This window comes from Plecotus auritus (assembly GCF_963455305.1).
Source record: "Plecotus auritus genome assembly, chromosome: 5".
NCBI classification, from domain to species: Eukaryota; Metazoa; Chordata; class Mammalia; order Chiroptera; family Vespertilionidae; genus Plecotus; species Plecotus auritus.
The window spans coordinates 17,161,514-17,179,769 of record NC_137776.1 but is presented as its reverse complement, the minus strand read 5'-3'; the positions used below and the strand labels follow the sequence as shown (position 1 = coordinate 17,179,769).

General features: G+C 36.4%; 1 protein-coding gene across 1 annotated transcript in view; it reads right to left on the bottom strand.

Moving 5' to 3' along the window:
- Positions 1 to 18,256, bottom strand: part of CPS1 (carbamoyl-phosphate synthase 1) — a 144,297-nt gene that overhangs the window by 71,313 nt on the left and 54,728 nt on the right. Inside the window, exons 6-14 of the mRNA XM_080671221.1 lie at positions 16,912 to 16,968; positions 14,113 to 14,205; positions 9,817 to 9,906; positions 7,968 to 8,096; positions 7,305 to 7,411; positions 6,352 to 6,490; positions 5,694 to 5,771; positions 4,002 to 4,100; positions 2,722 to 2,817 (exon numbers count right to left, since the gene is read on the bottom strand). Of these exons, the coding sequence (XP_080527347.1) occupies positions 2,722 to 2,817; positions 4,002 to 4,100; positions 5,694 to 5,771; positions 6,352 to 6,490; positions 7,305 to 7,411; positions 7,968 to 8,096; positions 9,817 to 9,906; positions 14,113 to 14,205; positions 16,912 to 16,968 (888 nt within the window). The remainder of the gene's footprint in view (positions 1 to 2,721; positions 2,818 to 4,001; positions 4,101 to 5,693; positions 5,772 to 6,351; positions 6,491 to 7,304; positions 7,412 to 7,967; positions 8,097 to 9,816; positions 9,907 to 14,112; positions 14,206 to 16,911; positions 16,969 to 18,256) is intronic.

Here is an 18,256-nt window from a genome sequence, read left to right as displayed (position 1 = left end):
GGAACTTAACTCTTGTTTATATCATTTAGCCTATGGTAAAATTGGTTTCATTATACATTGTTTTGCTTAAAGCCACAGCTTCCAAGACCCTACCATCGACATTGAGTACTACTGAACTTTACAGTTCAATCGACCTTAAAAGAACATAATATTCCAAAAAATTTTAATGAGTAAACTATAAAATGGAACTGGAGGCAACATCAAAGCTGCTTCCCTTTCTAATGTTTGTCGGAGAACATTGGTGCACATTTAAAATGCGCGGTAATGTGTTTCCCTCTTGCTAGAAGCACTGGGAGCCTTCTGCTGGCTTCTATTTTCTTTATATTTTCATGCTTGCTGTAGTGCTTTAACAAAGAGCATTATACAACTGTTTATACATATTATATAAAAAGAAAATGACCATATGGCAAAATAAAATAAAAATGTATGTGTGTGTATGTGTGTGTCTGAAGGTATTCATAGCCTATCTCCTCATTCTTGACATCTGGAGAGACCACCAAAATAATTGTTCATGTAGGCTACTAAGAATAATAACTTTACAAACCAGGATAAGTGTGAAACTTAGCAAAAATAACGATTATAAAATATGGCCATATGGTTCTTATTATTTTACCTATTAGCATATCAATTTTGAACTCTTCTAAAAAGTCAATAAAATATTCAGCTGAAAGTATAGAAATCATCTTTGAAAGGCCTACACATCCTAGTGGGAAAATCTGAATAAAAAATTAAATATACCTCATGCTATTTTAAATTCAAATAGTGCCTTCAAACTTGTATTTTTTACTAACTTACTTGATTTTTATACCAAGACTACAAGAGAAATTTCCACCTTACAGATAAAAACAATGAGATTCAATAGTTAAATAACTTGCCAAAGATCATATAGCTGGAAAGATCCAGAATTAAAACTTAATTCAACTCATGATTCAAGTCCTATGCCCTTCCGCAATACCAGTCATCTCTCAAGATTTTAAGGAATTATTTTAAAAAGATTATCAGGTGTATTAGCAAAGTATTAAATAGATACATACAGATAAGCAATTTCATTTAAAAATATGGGTTAGAGTATAAGTAATTGGGTCTAAACTGAGATTAGATCATTAACAGAAGCTGTACAAGGTCTTGCTACTTTAGAAAAATACCAACAGGCCTAAATATGTTTGTATTTTCCTGAATGACTATATGATGAATATAGGTATTTTTATAAATAAAATTATATAGTAAAAGTCCCATATGTGCATGTGATGGGTAATCATTTTTAAAAACTTAAGAATAATTTCAAAGAATTTTAATAAATTTTACATCTATTTCTAATATAGTTCTGGCTATGATACATGCACAATTTAATTCTTTTAAAATATTTGGTTCATAAATTTATCTCTATTAACTTCCTAATTAATCATAATACAATATATAATAATTCCTATTATTTAAATAACTTCACATTATGGATGTTAAAGCACATAAAAAATACAAGCCATGAAAATATTAGTTATTCATAAAACTACCAAATAGACTTAAAAAAAAGTTTGCTAGTAAAATGTGTTCTAAATCCAGAACACATTTGGATTGTGTGCTAATCAATCTAAACCATTGGACATCCACTATCTATCTAAAGATCAATTGAATCATAATACAATAAAGTATCCTTTTAAAATATATATGGAAAACATGTGTGCATATGTATGAACACCCATGTGTGTATGGAGGAGAGCATTGAAAACAAATGGGAAGAAGATTAAGGTACTTGGGGGCTATGTTCTACATTTTTTATCAGGCATCTGTCAAGTGAAAATCTCTGTATACAGAATATTAAATAAAATAAAAAGTAAATTTTAAAAAAGCCAACTATTCCCCATGTTTGTTGTCTGAGTCTCCTGCTGCCTTCCCTATGTCCTTCTCTCCTAGCCAGGTCTCTGGTAAATGGCTTCACACTGCAAAGCCTAAGGCAAGGTCACAGAGAGCTCCCAGTGCCACCGGACGGCCTGATGAGCACCCAAATGGGGACTAACCAGGGAAATAAGGACACCAGAAAGAAGCCTAGTGAGCTCTTTAATAGAAATACCTTTCACGTACAGTGTAATTTTTCTAGTTTTATGTACTAGGTAAGAATTGGGAAGATCTCAAGAGACTTTGAGGAAATAGGAAGGATGTTCTTCCCAACTTGGGTATCAAATCCTCTTTTCCACTTGAAAATGCAACCACACCATCCTGGTAGGTCATCCATTCCAAATCACAGGTGGGACAACTGGGTTCCCTAATGACAGATAATAACTTCTAGAGCTTGAACAAAAGGCACTGCTTCTCCAACTGGATCTTCCCATTTCAACCACAGAAATGCCTGAAGCATCCGAAGAACATTGAAGTACTTTTAGAGCACCAAGGATGCCTAAATTCACACAAAAGACAAAAGCTCACTACCTCAAAAGAAATGAGAAACATCTATAAGTGTGGCTTTATATGTTTTCATTATAAATAGGATATAATGTAGATAATGTTGAAGACCAATCTAAATTAATGTATAGGTGTGCACATTAGAGAAAGTAAATATCTTGTCTGTGATCAAACTTCCTTTAATAAAAGATGTGTAAGGAATAGGTAAGGAAATTAATTATAGTGACTTTGAAAAGAGGTAGTGTCATAAATCTAAATTATGCAATACTAATTAGAGTCATTAAAGGGTGTATATAAATTCCAGCAAAGATCATATTCTCTCACCTTCATGGCTTTTACAGCTTGCGATCCTGAGTAATCAAATTCACCTGCCTGACCAATGGACAGACCTCCCGATCCTAGGATAAGGACTTTGGAAACCTGCAAGCAATTTTTAAAAAAACATTGTTTTTATTATTAAGATGAGGAAATAGGCACTCATGTGTGTACATATGTGTATATTTTTAGATAAAAGTCTCCCAAAATTTAATTAAGTGTATTACATTTAATATTTCATAGGTTTGTTCTGAACAAAGGATTGGCACAAAAACAAACAAGCCTCTGGGTCTTCCTAAACTGCCAAGTCCTTCAGAGGAGAAAGATGTTCTTGGTTACTGTAAGAGACAATGGCTTGGGAAACTTGATTTGCTTCAACATATATTTATTGGGCACTTACTATATGCAAGTCATTGAAATACCAAATTATACATTTCCTTCACCATTAAAAAAAAAAAGAAGAAAAGAAAAGCATCTGAAGACCATAGTTGATAGTCTGAGAAAAATGCTATATGGTATGTGCCTTCTTTCACTACCAAGAACCCAGACTTTGACTCCACATTGAGAGGCTAGATTGCGGCCAATCCTTTCATCTCAAAAAAAAAAAAAATAAAAGGTTGTCATGGAAATCATTAAACTATCTAACTTAACTTATTTCATGTAAACATATAAATCAATTATTTTTGTTTGTAATCTAAATACATATATATCTCTCTAAATTTTGCATAATAATGTGTGGGTATGTGTGTGGTTAAACCATGAAAGAAATGGGTAGAGATCTTATATTAATGTACACGTTCAAACAGATAAGAGTTCAGGTCTCATAATATATTAATTCTTGTCCATTTGCTTTCTAAAGATAAATAATATTCAAGTCATGATATTGAGTTATAATCCTTTTAAAAACAAAAAAAAATTATATCACCTATAACAATTCTACAGTCTGAACTATGTATCTCAAGCATATGTAAAGCTATGGTTTTTTGAGTAATGAAAAATGTATCCAATTCTAAGCTAAATTAACCCCTATTGTTTACTACGTTATTTTATTACAAACATCCTAGAAGAATTCAACTTTAAAAGATGTGACTTTCATTCTAAACATGAAAATGCCAAAGAACATAATCAAGAACAGACCAAATAGTTAGATGCTAAAATGATGGGAGATTACAATAATACCAATCACCTTTCATAAACATTGGAAAAGTTTACATATTAACTTAAATATATCATTACATGGTAGAGAAAATCCAAATACATAAACCAAAAAGAAGCCCACACATACTGACCTCAATCCGAGATGCAACCAGGGCTGGCTTTGGTAGAACCGATGTAACAGTGGTTCCTTTCCCCTTCTTTATCAGTGAGAAAAACGAATCAAACAGATACTAGAAAAAAAATGTAACCAACCAGTTAGAAGCTTCAAAACTCGAAGGGTTGCCAGATAAAATACAGTATTCCCACTTAAATTTGAACTTTAGATAAACAATTTATAGGATAAGTATTTCTATGCAATATTTGTTTTTGTTTGTTTGCCAATTCTGGCAAAACTAAGTATTTATTACTATAGAAATTAGATCAAATAAACACTTCTAACTGCTTATGTGACATCCTATTTAAAAAATTTTCAGCAGACAATGAACATTTCAGATAATGCCTTCGGAGAATATCAAGTTTGCAGCCTCCTAATGATAATTTTCTTCTTCTAAGTAAAATTCTGGCTATAATTACTTATGCTATATTTCTTATGCTCCCTAAAGTTAGAAATAAGTGGATTTTTAAAATTTCTATCAGCTCTAAAAATATCTCTAAAGATTATTCTTAAACTTTACCAATAAATTTACTTTTATTTTTTCAACAGACATAAGAAATTTCAACAAAAATATTCATTTTGCAACTATTTGGCAGGATAAAAATAAGGATTAAGTGACACTGGATATTACATATCTTGATTTCAATGTTCCTAATTTGAAGTACTAGCATAGGCAGTATTTATATTTTAAATTCTTAAAGTATCATGCATTAGACAATATGTGTGCATAAGTCACTTTAATTTATGAGTTTTATTGTGGGTAAGTAATGCTATATTGATTTTGGCTATCAAGAGCCATTATTTATTAACTATAATAAAACAAGGAAAAAAACCCACAAATTTGAAAACACAATTCAGTAGTAGACTAGATAAGGTAGTAGAGTTTACAGACAGAAAACTTTTATTCTCTCCCTCATTTTGCCTACATGTCTTTTCTGAGAGTATCTGCTGACAGGGAGGAATCCTCAGCATTACTATTGGAGGCCATGGGGTGTTAGAGATGCAGAGCCACCCCACACTTCCCAGACTTTTCTGAGTATCACTGCAAGCTCTTGTTTTGCAAAGATGTCCTTGAACATTGAACCAAAAGCTCACACAATGAAAGTAGAGATATTTAAATTACAAACAAAACATCTCTAAGAATTCTTCATGGTTCTTTTCATAAGCCATCCAACTCATATGCATGTTGGTATACGCCCTCTCCCCTCCCTAACACCGCTGCCCTCCTTCCTTCTCCTGCTGCTGGTTATTCTCCCTATATGGCTACACAACCAGTTGCTGTAGAGATTTTGTGAAGTCACAGATGGGGGATTAAAATTTCATTTCAGTTATGAGAATAAGAAAGCAAGGGGAAATTCATTTGCATAGGATAACAATTGTAAATTTTAGAACTAAATATATCAGCATGATAATAATTTAAATAAAAATAGCATTGCATCAGGTTTCTTAAGTGATTCTCCACTTTAAATTAAAAAAAAAAGAAGGCACTTCCTCCATGATATTTATGAGGAAATTTTGACACAATGAGCGTATTATCACAACACCCTTCTTGAGAATGTTCTGTAACAAGATCATCTAAGGTGATTATTTTGGTTTCTCGATTTTTCACATAAATACATTTCTAAGTTTAAGACTTAATTCTACAACATGCCTCATCTTTCTAACATACCTCAGTGTCCGTTGGCCCTGGGCTGACCTCGGGGTGGAACTGCACACCGAAAAAGGGTTTGCTTTCATGCATAATCCCCTAAGGAACGAGAAATGGGAGAAATGTCTTCTGAAACAATGGATGCCAACCTAGGCTATGTATTATTCAAATCAAAAAACTGAGGTAAATGCTTAAGAACATTAGAAAAAACTAAGTGCTAATAAAAATAATCCAACAAAGATTCAACCAAATGTGATTCCCTTAATAAAAACAACTGATTTGGTGTATAGCCTTTGGGACCCCTCAAAGCTCTGTGTAGAATACACCCAAATCCCTTCTGATCTTCAGCTCCTAAATGCTTCTCCAGGGGTCTTCTCACAGGCTACTTCATGTGCTTAGTCCCAAAGACTCACAAGAGTGGTTTCAACAGATCTCTACCCATGCCCCATTAACAATGAATGTGCAAGACAGTCATTGATTAACCACTCAAAGAATGGATCTTAATGAGTCAACTGATGAGAAAATAAGACAGAGAAATTACTTTTGGAAAAGCAGAGGGCTATGAATTCCTATAAGTAGAGTTCTTCCCCACACACACCCCAAACAGCTCACATAAACAAGAGAAAGGTATCTGTATAACAGAGTATTAAAAGCCCTGCATTTCTCATCCCCAACTTACCTCATTGGTTTGATCATTGACATTTGTAAAAAGTGGCTTCCAGCCAGCAGGAAGGGTGTTTTCCAGGGCATAGCCATGATTCTGAGCTGTAATGAAAGCCTGTCTGTTTGTCACGTTCAAAACAGGCTGATTCTGCCCTCTGGAGAAAAAAAGGAAGAAGGAGAAGGAAAAGTGAGGAGGAGAATATAAAATAGCAAACAAGAAAAGACTATTAAAATTCGAAAGTTTAAATTGCTTAGTAAGAAAAATCACAGATTGTTAATCCCAATAATTTTAGCAACAAAAATAAATTCAGGAAGCTTCGTTGTGTTAAATATCATATCTATTAAACTTCTGTAATCAGTTTGGGGAAAGGGAGAATTGCATTCATATGAAGAAGAGCTGCCTACCAGCTTAACAGAGACTGAGAAATGTAATCGACTTATTTTAAGGAACCACAGTAATTGTAAAGGTAGATGAGAGTTCACAGGAGATAATAAAGAGAAACTACTCAGTCTAGAATCAATTTGAATTATACTTCCTGTGGAAGGTGGTCCATGAGGGAAAGCTCCATGTTCAATAGGTTAACATCATTGGGATAAGAAAGTAAAACCTAGAGGATTTGAAGATTTCTTGGTTCTTAAGTCACCCAGCCTTACAATGTTATCAATGCTCTGAAATCAAGTTTAAAATCGGAACAGTTTCCCTTAGAATGCCATTTGATTGAGTATTATAACCTCAATTTATGCCGAGGGAAGGAAAATAACTTTAAACTACAGCAAAGTTATTGTTAGAGAAGGCTGCCTTTCACAAATGCAATGAAAGTGGTATCAGCTAGTCGGACAACTGTGAACCATATATGGTTATCTATTTATTCTGAAGAAAGTAGCATGGAAGGTCTCTAAGTCTTTTGGATTTAGTTACTAATAATATTCACAGCTAGTGTAACTGTAAACAAAGTGTAACTGCCTTACCTGTTAGCCATGGGCATCTTGAAGGATTTGGCACCAGCAGCTAATCCTATGATTAAATTTCCTGTACTGATTCCAAACAATGGTTCTTTGCGGTCACTCTCCAAAATCTAAATCAGGAAGAATTTTTATTAACCCAGAAGTACAGTCCCCAAAAAGTGCCTCTCAAGGAATAAAAAGGAAGCATCCTTTTTTTCCCTTAATTAACAAGGTAAAGAGAATGATCATTGAATAAAAAGTTAGATTACAAATCAGAACATGATTGACAAATTTATAGCATTAGAACTCAATAAAATGTACTTAACATACAGATTAAAATAAATCTAATTTAGTATTTCTTTAGAAACTTGAGTGTAGTATAGTTCCCAAGGTCATGGTGAGGAACATAAATTGTCATTTCATGATTGTAAGGAATGACACATTTGGAGATTAGGCTCCAGTTCTCTGAACTCAAGGACACAATCCCAATTACTTTATCTAAAAAAAGGCTCTTTTTCCTCATTGGTTCGCCCTAATACAGATCTGTGCTGACATTACCTCTGAGGTCACAAATAAGAGTAATAAAGAATTTCTGAATAAATAAAATATATTGCAGCTGAGAGCAGTAATAGACCAGACTCCCTCCACTTTGCACACAGATACACACTACCCCCAGGTTTACTGCACCTTTTTCACATTCTGAATTAGTGGTTGTGCAAGAGCTGGATTCCCAGGTCCTCCGGCAATTAAAAGCCCATCATACTCCATCTTGGTGAAATCATGATTCCAGGGAACTAAATGCACTTCGGCTCCTCGCTAGAAAGGAAAAACAAGAATGATCAGAATTTAATAACATTTTTTTTTTTTTTGCCAAAGTGTAATTTCACTAGACCTTCTCTTGACTAACCATTCCTTAAAAGGAAAAAAAAAAAATAGCATGTGATTCAAATAAATAAAACTTAACAGAGATGGACAAAAACATCACTGTTTTTGTGTGATGTAAATGGAGCCAATGGTCAATGAAAAGTGGAGAAAAAAAACACTATTAAAAATGTGATCCTGAAAAAATAGAGCCTAAAAGCTTCATGCTTGGGTACACAGGAATACAGGTTATCTTACCTGGAATTATGGGATAAAGAGTGGCAAAAAATGGTAAATTGATTTTCTGCAAAACTTAAGAGGGCTCACCTTCCACCTTTTTCAATTTTGCCTTTTTTGTCTGATCAAATTTTAATCAGCTTTCTTTGATGGGTTTTCTCACATTACCTATATTTATATTCTGATTGAAAAGTTAGAACTTTTCTACATAAATATAAATAAGAAGATATCTTTGAAGGTTTCCTAGACACATTTCCTGAGACAAGGATTTGAAAAAAAAAAAATAAGTTTATTTTGAAATGTTTCCAAGAAATACCAATAGGAAACGACACCGGGAGGCATTCCAATCAAGTATGCATTCTCAAGCAGTTACCATATGGACAACCAGAGCTTCAGCCCACCAAGGAACTCTGAGCACCAGTGTAGACTATCCATCTTGAAGACAGCCCAGCTATGGAGCAAAGGAGCTGGGATATTTACACCATGACCCTCTCTAGTCATTGGTTGGGGCTGCAGCACGGTCATTAATTCTAGGGCACTCTGCTTGCCAGCAGTCTCCAACCAACCAAGGAGAGCCCTCAGTCAATGAAATGCAGACACTTGCAATTGGAAGTCAGGCAAAATGTTGAACGGAGAGGGAGATATGGACAGACCATCCACAGCATCTGCTACTGAAGAGTCCATGCACATTTTTGTTACTAAACTTGACCAGAATTTGAAATCATGATTTGGACATTTCTGATATTCTCTAACAAAGAATTGAAGAATTCTACTATACTCAAGCTAATTTGATATTATGAAATATATCTGTGTGTGTGTGTTTGTGGGTATGTGCGCAACAGAGACAGAGACTCACCCAGAGAGGCAAAAACAGAGACTAGGAAAAGAAGGTGGAGAAGGAGACATCCCAACAAAAACAAGTCCATAAGAAAACACTGTAATAATAAAGTCTTCTAAAGGATTTTTAAGGTTCAATATAATGGTTGTCCAAGAGTTGATATAACACAGTGCGAAAGTTTGCACTGTATCAGGGCATGACCTCTGCAAACATGTGGTGCATAATAAATACGGCCCAATAGAGAAGTTCTCCAAATGAGTTTAGTTTTTTGTTGTTGTTTTTTTATCTCTAAACCCCAAGAATGTGAACATGGTATGTCTTGGAATGTCAGTAAATAAGCGATAAAAACAGTCATCATTTTCTTCTCTGTTTTTGTGGCCTTCAAGGTCTTTTTTTTTTTTTTTAAACATGGTCCACTTCTCTCATTTTAACAGGGATAAGTGTATCATTTTGTAGATCAAAGGCAACAGGAAGAGAGCAGTTTCCCTGACATTCTAGAAGAATGCACAAGCTTTCTCTGAGACAGATCGAGGAAATCAGCTTAACACTAAAGGATCAATATTACAAATCCTTACCCTTGAGATGGAACGATTTACTTACCTTTACAAGTAGGCGGATTACGTTGTTCTTTATCCCACAGTCTACAGCCACCACTTTCGTGGGGTTTCCTTTGCCATACACCTTGACATCCTGCCATTTTAAAAACCAAAGAGTGAGAGGGAAATTCCAGATATGAGCAACACATCAATATCGTAAGCATATCTGAGGATGCTTCACACTTAGATTGGCGGCAGAGTGATTGCTAAGTATTTGGGAGTGACTGGCAATGAAGCAATTTGTAAGAAAGACACAGCAAGTGCTATAGTCTGTATCCTTTTTATGATAAAAAAAAAAGTACTTTGCTATTTTATATAAGATTTTGATTACAGTGTATAACAATAACAATGATCCCTAAGAAATGGGTTGCTTCCATAGTTAACAACCACCTTTCCCATGCTTTACCTCACTAACAAACAGTAGCAATGGAATTTTCAAGTATTATTGCCCAATTCAGCACGAGACAGATGTGGTAATAGGTATATCATGCTTTAAATACCACTTGATCCTCAACTTGCAGTAAAGTGGGGCTAAGGTACAGCACTAGGCTTACGCAGTGGGACCAATGAATAAAACCAGTATGAGAGTCTGAAGAATTGCTGGGCTAGTGCAGACCACTGGTCCCTCTAGATTACTGTGCAATCATTTGCATGTAAATGGTAGACTTCAGAAAAGGATCCAAGCATAACATAATCATTACCTATGTCTTAAGCACTGCGTGGAGTCAGATCCATTTTCACAGGCTTTTAACCGAGAAGTAGTGCCCCAAAGTCATAAAAGGAAAAATAATAGAAATGCAGGGAGAGAAGCCTAGAGGGCAGGGTGCCCACAGTGATACCAGCTTTGAGAGTTCGCTGGCACATTCTGAATTTAGGATAATTCAAAGTTAGCAAAAGGTCTCAGATTAAAATTGCAATCTGGATATTTGAAAAAGCATTTTACTTTCACTGAAATATCTCTCTCTCCACGAAGTCTATAGAATGTGAAATCATAATCCTTAGACTATATTTGAGAAAAATTTTATATTTTTGGCTTGTTGACTATTCTATAGAAGAAAATACCCCAGTCCATCTATGATCTGGAGGAATTATTGCTGAACTGCTCCATAAATGTTACAGATAATCTCTCTCATCAGATAATTTGAAAAGTATAGATTTATTCTTAACCTTAGGCTTCTGCTAAAAAACAAAGCAACATTAACTTCTAGTTGTAGCTACATTAAATTGCAATTACAATACAATGAATTAAGTTATCGACCACACCAAAGCAAAATTCACAGAATAAATATGATTTGATACAAATATACATTTACCACAGGTAAAATGAAATTATTTGATTGTTCTGGAATTAAGAAACAGAGCCAGCTTTCACCATTGCACTCTCTCCCTTGATTTAATATGAAGATACAGATAGGCTCCTTTTAACTGATCTCTACACAAACACATTACATACTCTCCCTACAGAATGACAGAAGTTACCCAGGACCTCACAGACATGTGACTATATGGATTTGCATTAGGACGCTCCAGGAGGAATATATTATGCAGTGTTTTTCAACCTTGTTTAACCATAGAAATTTTTTAAGGTGAATGTCTCCAGGCCCAATATCCCTCACGTTTGAAAAATGCTAGCTACATGTCCAACATAGTTCTCAATTCTAAAATTCTAAAAGGAAAAATAGCCCTTTCTCATGCTGTACCCCAAACTAAATCAATTCACATGGAAATGCATAAAAACAAATACAAGGAATATAGCCTCATGCCATTTGAATGGACAAATTTTAGAACTAAAACAAGTGAATATCTCATCTGGTATGATCACATTCCAGATATATAAACAAGTATATATCTAATTTAAAAACCCGCAGCTAAGCATAGAAAAGTGAAAGAGACAATTCTTGCAAGGGTCTAAATACGATGTGGGTTTTCTGTTTTTGTTTTTTTAATAAAGCTACTTATAAAATGACATGGAATACAAAGGTGGAGTAAGTCATGGGAGGCTTCACAGAGGAACTGACTTCTTGAAGGCAAGCAGAGAGGAGAGAGAGAGGGGGAGATCCCAGGCAGAAGAGCAGAATATGCAAACATATCCTGACCCTGCCAGATGTGAGCCAAGAAGAACCAGGAGTCACCAAGAGCTTTGAGAGAGCTTCTTAAATTCGTGTAACAGGATCCTACAAATGGCGCTTTCTGGAAACATCTCAGGCAAAGCACACCAACATGAGAGGCAGAAATAGCATGAGGATAGCATGAGGAGTCACTGGAGTTCAAGTTAGGCCAGCTCTAAAAAGACCTTGGCAAATTTCATTTACTTGATACCCTCACTTTCCTCAGCCATGAAATAGAGTTGGGTGGGTTTTTTAAATATATATTTTTATTGATTTCAGAGAGGAAAGGAGAAGGAGAGAGAGAGAGAGAAACATCAATGATGGGGATGGAACCAGCAACCAAGGCATGTAACCTGACTGAGAATGGAATCATGACCTCCTGGTTCATAGGTTGATGCTCAACCACTGAGCCACACCAGCCAAACAGAGCTGTATTTTGTTGTTGTTGTTTAATAAGAATTAACTGAGTATTGAAAAAAAAATGTTGGTTGTATTTTTTCTAAGACAAAAACTGCCTCTTTAAATGGACCGCGATAACCATGAGCTATCTTATGCAAGAAACTGTATGTTTGATGTATAGAGGAATAAAATGTTGTGGTGAATAATTCTATTTAAAATAAAATTTAAAAGAGAGACGCTTTGCTGCCCCAGTGATGAGGGAAGAGACTTTTAGAGCCATCTCTCCTATAGTGAATATAATTCCCAATGTAGAGCCAGCCAATAGTAATGACTTCAAAAGGGTTTCAACTGGCCCAAATTCTCCACATTTAAAGTTCAATGGTAACCAAATTCATACTCCTAGGAAAGAAAACTCTGCCTTGTCTCCTATTTTATGTAGTAAAAACAGAAAGTAGCAATCAACCCTTTAAATGTTAAGTACATTTAAAAAATTTTTTTTCCATAGCAAATTCCACAGATATCTCAAACTCCTATTGAAAGCATCACTGTGCTCATTCAAACTAGTTGAAATTGCTGATAAAATAGGCTGATCTTTTATCTGGTCACACCCAGTGCCTCCTTCTCCCATTTGTCTAATTCACCTCGATGTCTCTTTTTCTGCTGTTATTGCTCAGTCCTGGCTCTTGTGGGTTTTGTCCTGGTTAGCTACAATAATCTAGTTAATTGCTCTTTTATCCAGTCTACTTTTCTCCAAAATGATGCTGAATGAGTTCCCAATTGTTTCCAGTTTTGTTGACTTAACCAATGACAAGAAACCCTCTAGACCTAGTTGTAGTGCATCTCCACTCATCTTTAACCAAATATGTGAACCCTTTGGTTCAACCATACCAAAAAACACATAACTCTTCAAAAGTACCATGTTGTTGCATACCTCCATGCCTCTCAAATACATGCCATTTTTGTGCCTGAAACTCAGTTCTCCTAGTTCATCCATTTGACTCTCTGCTCTTTATGTCTCAGAACAAACCCAACTGCTCTGCAGAACCTTCCCTGATTCAGCTATCTAGTTCAATGCTGCCCCATGCATGCCCTTGCTCCTGTGGAGAACTGTATGCATTCTAAGGACAACATTTACCACAGAATTCCGTCTCTGGTGATTACTCATTTGCCTGTCCCACTAGCTCTGTCCCAAGGACAGAGACTATAGCCCAAGAGACTTATACCTACATTAATAAATATCCCATCACATCCAACAGACATCGTTCTAAAATGTATTCTATACCCTCTTATAGATGGACACTAAACATATCTGACTTTGGAGTGGCACAATGATTACTATGAACACTAATTTTTGAATTGAGCTATAATACAATAAATCTTCAGTGTCTCAAGGAATACTTTCCCCTACCCAAAGTGACCCCAGACTCTGTTTATTGTATCTGATTTCTTGAAAGTGCTCTCAACTCTCTGTCAGGCTATTACTCTGACTCCTGATTGGCACTATGCCTGTCTCTGGCAAGTCAACAGTTCCTTTATTTGACATTGTTAAAGTTTTGAACTGGGGAACCAGAAAAAAAAAAAAAAAGAAGTTAAAAATAATAGTAAACAATTTCTAACGTTAAATGCACTAGTTTAGAATATATATATTTTTAATTGCTTGAAGACCCATTTCTCCCTCAACTCTGGTGCTTCTAAAAGATGATTTTGACCTAAATGAAAACTTTGATATTATAAGAAAGGAAGATATAAAGGAAATAAAACGAAACTACAAAATCTGAAAGAAAATTGCTCACCTTGGTTGAAACCTCAGCAATCAAATTCTGCTTATTTGGGTCCGAAAAATTCACAGACTGACCTTCAAATTCAATCTTCCCAAGTGTGGTGCCCTATCAAATTAAAAAGTTAGACAGTTAGAAGGGAGCAGTGATGAAGGTGCTGACAGGATCAATTCACGGGGACTTAAACAGCTGCTCTGAGAGTTTGATGCCTTTATAACTACTCCCAACCAAAAGCAGGAGACCTTCATCTCAACCTGGAAAGCGGAAGCAATTTTCACAGCACATTTGGAAACCACTCTGAGAAGTACAATCAGTTATTTTAGGCTGAGACAATGATCCAGGGTAAACAAAGTCAAAGGCATCAGAATTTGGGTCTCCAGCTTCCTGTATTTAGGGCACCTGTTCCTTAGTGCATCTAACCTAACGATATTTCGTGGAAGACATGGACAAAACAATCTACTGAGCAAAAAAAGTAAGACACCTAAAAATTTTAGAAAATTGACACAATTGGGAATTTATTACATTGTGAGCTAAAATTAATTCACAAAAATGTGAAATGCTATATAAGTCATAAACTTTGAGAAGTGGCATTGAAAATTGTCACTACTTTAGACACACCAATGTCTAGGTGTTCCAAAGAGCCTGAACTTTAAAAAAAAATGTTTAGCCTTCTGTGAAGCTTTCATGAATGCTAGCTTGAACATGGCAAATGTTTTCTTCTCATTAATATTATGTCATGAGATTTATTTATTTGTTGGTAAGTCTAATTTGACCTATTAAGAAAAATGGCATATTATGTTTAGTAAGTAAGACTTTATTGGGGGGGGGTGTCAAAATAATTCATTGATTTGCCTTTCTCCAAGAAATTATTGCATTGAAAAAAATAAAGTCTTTATTTTCCCCTTGAAATTTATTCCTTAAAGGAAGAAGTCACTGGAGAGTGAGTGAGGGTAGAAAGTACCAGCACACCATTCAGACATGACAGCTATTTGTGTAATTACTAAAATCAGAGTGCTACTTCAAATTCTAGGGGGAAATAACTAAAAATAACCTTTCACTTCCACACTGTGTTATTAATTTTCATAATGGACTTTATTTACTTTTAGAATCCAAATCACAGAATCTCTTGACCATATTTATGGAACTTTAATTTTGAAATTTTGTTTTCAGTTCTCACTTCCTTCTTAAAACATGCTGAATGAAATTCAATCTTACTTTCCAACCTAAGAGTAATAGACTAAAAGCTACAGTATACATTTTTAATATGAGCCAGCACGACTCAAAATTAAATATAGTAGGCAATACTACAACTTTGTTTGCGCTAGCCTTTTCAGCCAAATTTTGAAAACCTAACTGCCTCTGATAAAAGAAGGGTTCATCCTAAACTAACACAAAGAACACGGTATGGTCTTGTGAATTGTTTTCCAAATTAATAGGGCTCACTATATTTTATTCAACATAGGAATTCTATAGCCCAAGTTGAATTTCCCAGTTTTATTTCCCTTTTCATTCTGATAGTCTCATCATTATTTACTGCTCCCATAACATCACTGGGTTAAAAAAAAACAAAAAAACACAAGAATCTACTGATATATTTAACCACACTAACATCTATTCTCAGGAAAATCAAGGTGGAGGGAAAAAATCAAAGGTGGAGTAGAAGGGTCACATAAATTCCACTGTCGTCCTTCTGGTCCTGGGTATGTAGCCATGTTCTTATTTTCAAAGCTGTTCTTTCTGTTTACAGAGATCCTGTGTCAATATATTCTAACAAGAAATCTGCAACAGATTTTCTTGAAGAATCTTTCACTTCGAAATTGTAAATTTTATTTTTCTTATTTTTTATGTAACACAATTCAATGAGACCACTTTAGTGGCCTTTTGGGGATGCAGTTAACTTTAGGTAAAGTTTCTTTCTGATTTGGGATATGAAAGTTTCATGCAGGGGAAAAAAGAAGTGTCCACCTTATAACAAGAAGAAGCAAGCTGATGGTGAGGAGATATTCTAAGAGAAGGGGTCAGATGTTTCAGCAATGAGACATGAAAGCAAAAGGTAAACCTACACATTATCACCTAGGGCAGTGGTCAGCAAACTCAATCAACAGAGCCAAATATCAACAGTACAATGATTGAAATTTCTTTTGAGAGCCAAATTTTTTAAACTTAAAGTTCTAATGCCACTTCTTCAAAATAGACTCACCCAGGCCATGGTATTTTGTGGAAGAGCCACACTCAAGAGGCCAAAGAACCGTTATGTGGCTCGTGAGCCGCAGTTTGCCGACCACGGACCTAGGGTATTGGTACAGTCTCTAGAAAGACTATGCAATCAAGTTAACACAGGCAGGGCTCATCTGACACACTCATGAAATATAAATCACTGATTTCACAGACAACTTCTCCAAGAGGACTAAACAAATAACACCAATACCATACAAATTTGGGTTTGCATTGGCAGCATGGAGGTGTTCAATTTAGGGAGACGGTTGTGCACCTTGTAACCTTCTCCACTTGTTTCACTGGTCCTGAGATGAATTATAAAGGCCATGACTTGTTGGGGTCAAAACACAGAGTGGGCACTCAATAAAATGCTGTTGAGTGAATTAATCTCATAGCTCTTCAGTAACAAATTTCCCAGTCAGGTATTCAGTCTCAAAAACTACATCAGAGGTAGGGAAACAAAAGGACAGAAACCCAAATGGCAGAAATTGGCCATATTTGTTCTTTTACATACTAATGGATTCCTCAGGCACTGAGAAAAATAAAATATATATATATGGAAAAAAACAGAAATTTGGCTAAAGGTGATGATCATACCTTATCCCGAATTATTTTAGTCAGCATTCTTGTATCCACTCCATAAATTGCAGGGATCTATAAAAGAAATTGTAGTGACAATGAAATTGGAGGGAATTAGATCCAGCATATTGTTTTCAAGTTACAAACTTAGCATCATCTATCTTCCTGAGCAGTAAATAATTTCCTTACTCCTTCTTTTTTCTGACCCAGGTGACTGTGTTGTCAGAACACACTAAATTGCTGTTCCAGTTGGGCAGAGTATTCTTAATACCCTGGCATGTCCTCAGAATAAAAAATGAGAAATTCTGAACATCAATCTTCTGCTACAGTTTTGTTGCTCTTAGCACAGGATATTAAATAATATTACACACACACACACACATACATTGAGATAATGGCATTTGTGAAATTCATAAACAGTAATCCTATCTAATAAAAGAGTAATATGCAAATTAACTGTCACTCCATGACAAAAATGGCAGTGCCCATAGACACAAGATGGCAGCGCCCAGTCCTCTCAGGCCCGCTGGAGTCCCCCAGTCCCAGGGAGGGCTACTGCTGAGAGCTGGCAGCGTGCGGACCCGGCCATCATACTGGGAGGTGGCCGCACCCCCCGGCGCAATCCGCTCCCAGCCATGACCTGGGCCGTGGCCTGGGAGGTGGCCATGCACCCTCAGCGTGATCCACTTCCAGTCGCGGCCCAGGCAGTGGCCTGGGAGGCGCCCACACCCCTCCTCCCCCTGGTGCGATCCATGCGGCCTGGGCTGTGGGCCTGGGAGGTGCCCACGCCGCCTCTCTCCCCCCATCCCCCAACGATAAGCTCCCATCTGCAGCCGGGGGGTGTAGGCCTGGGAGACAGCCTCGCCCCCCAGAGCTATCTCCTCCCAGCAGCAGCCTGGGGTGTCAGCCTCCAAAGGGCCTGCGCCCCCATGGAGTGATCCCCACACACACACCTATAGCCTTGGAACTTCCCTTGCCCCCAGCCGAGTGATTGGAGATGGGGGGTGATATCTGGGCGATGCTGCCCAGCAAACCTCTCCCATTGGGTAGAAACTTCTGACAAGGTTAGGGAGGTAAATGGGTTTTGTTTAAAATCTTTAGAAACTGCAAAGGAAATGTTTGAGGTAGGGTTTCACATCGGAAGTAACTTACAACTAATTTCTGAAGGCAAACGGGGACATTGCAGTTACATTACTGGAGAGTACCCCGAGGTCCAGAGGTTGGCTCTGCAAGGGCAGTGGTGGGTGCTCCCCACTCTGGTTCCTCAGCACCTTGGGCAGGGCTTGAGCCCACCCAGGAAGGCCTTTTCCCCTACAGTTTTCACCAAGGAAGGGAGGTTTTGTAAACATGAATAAGAAGTGCC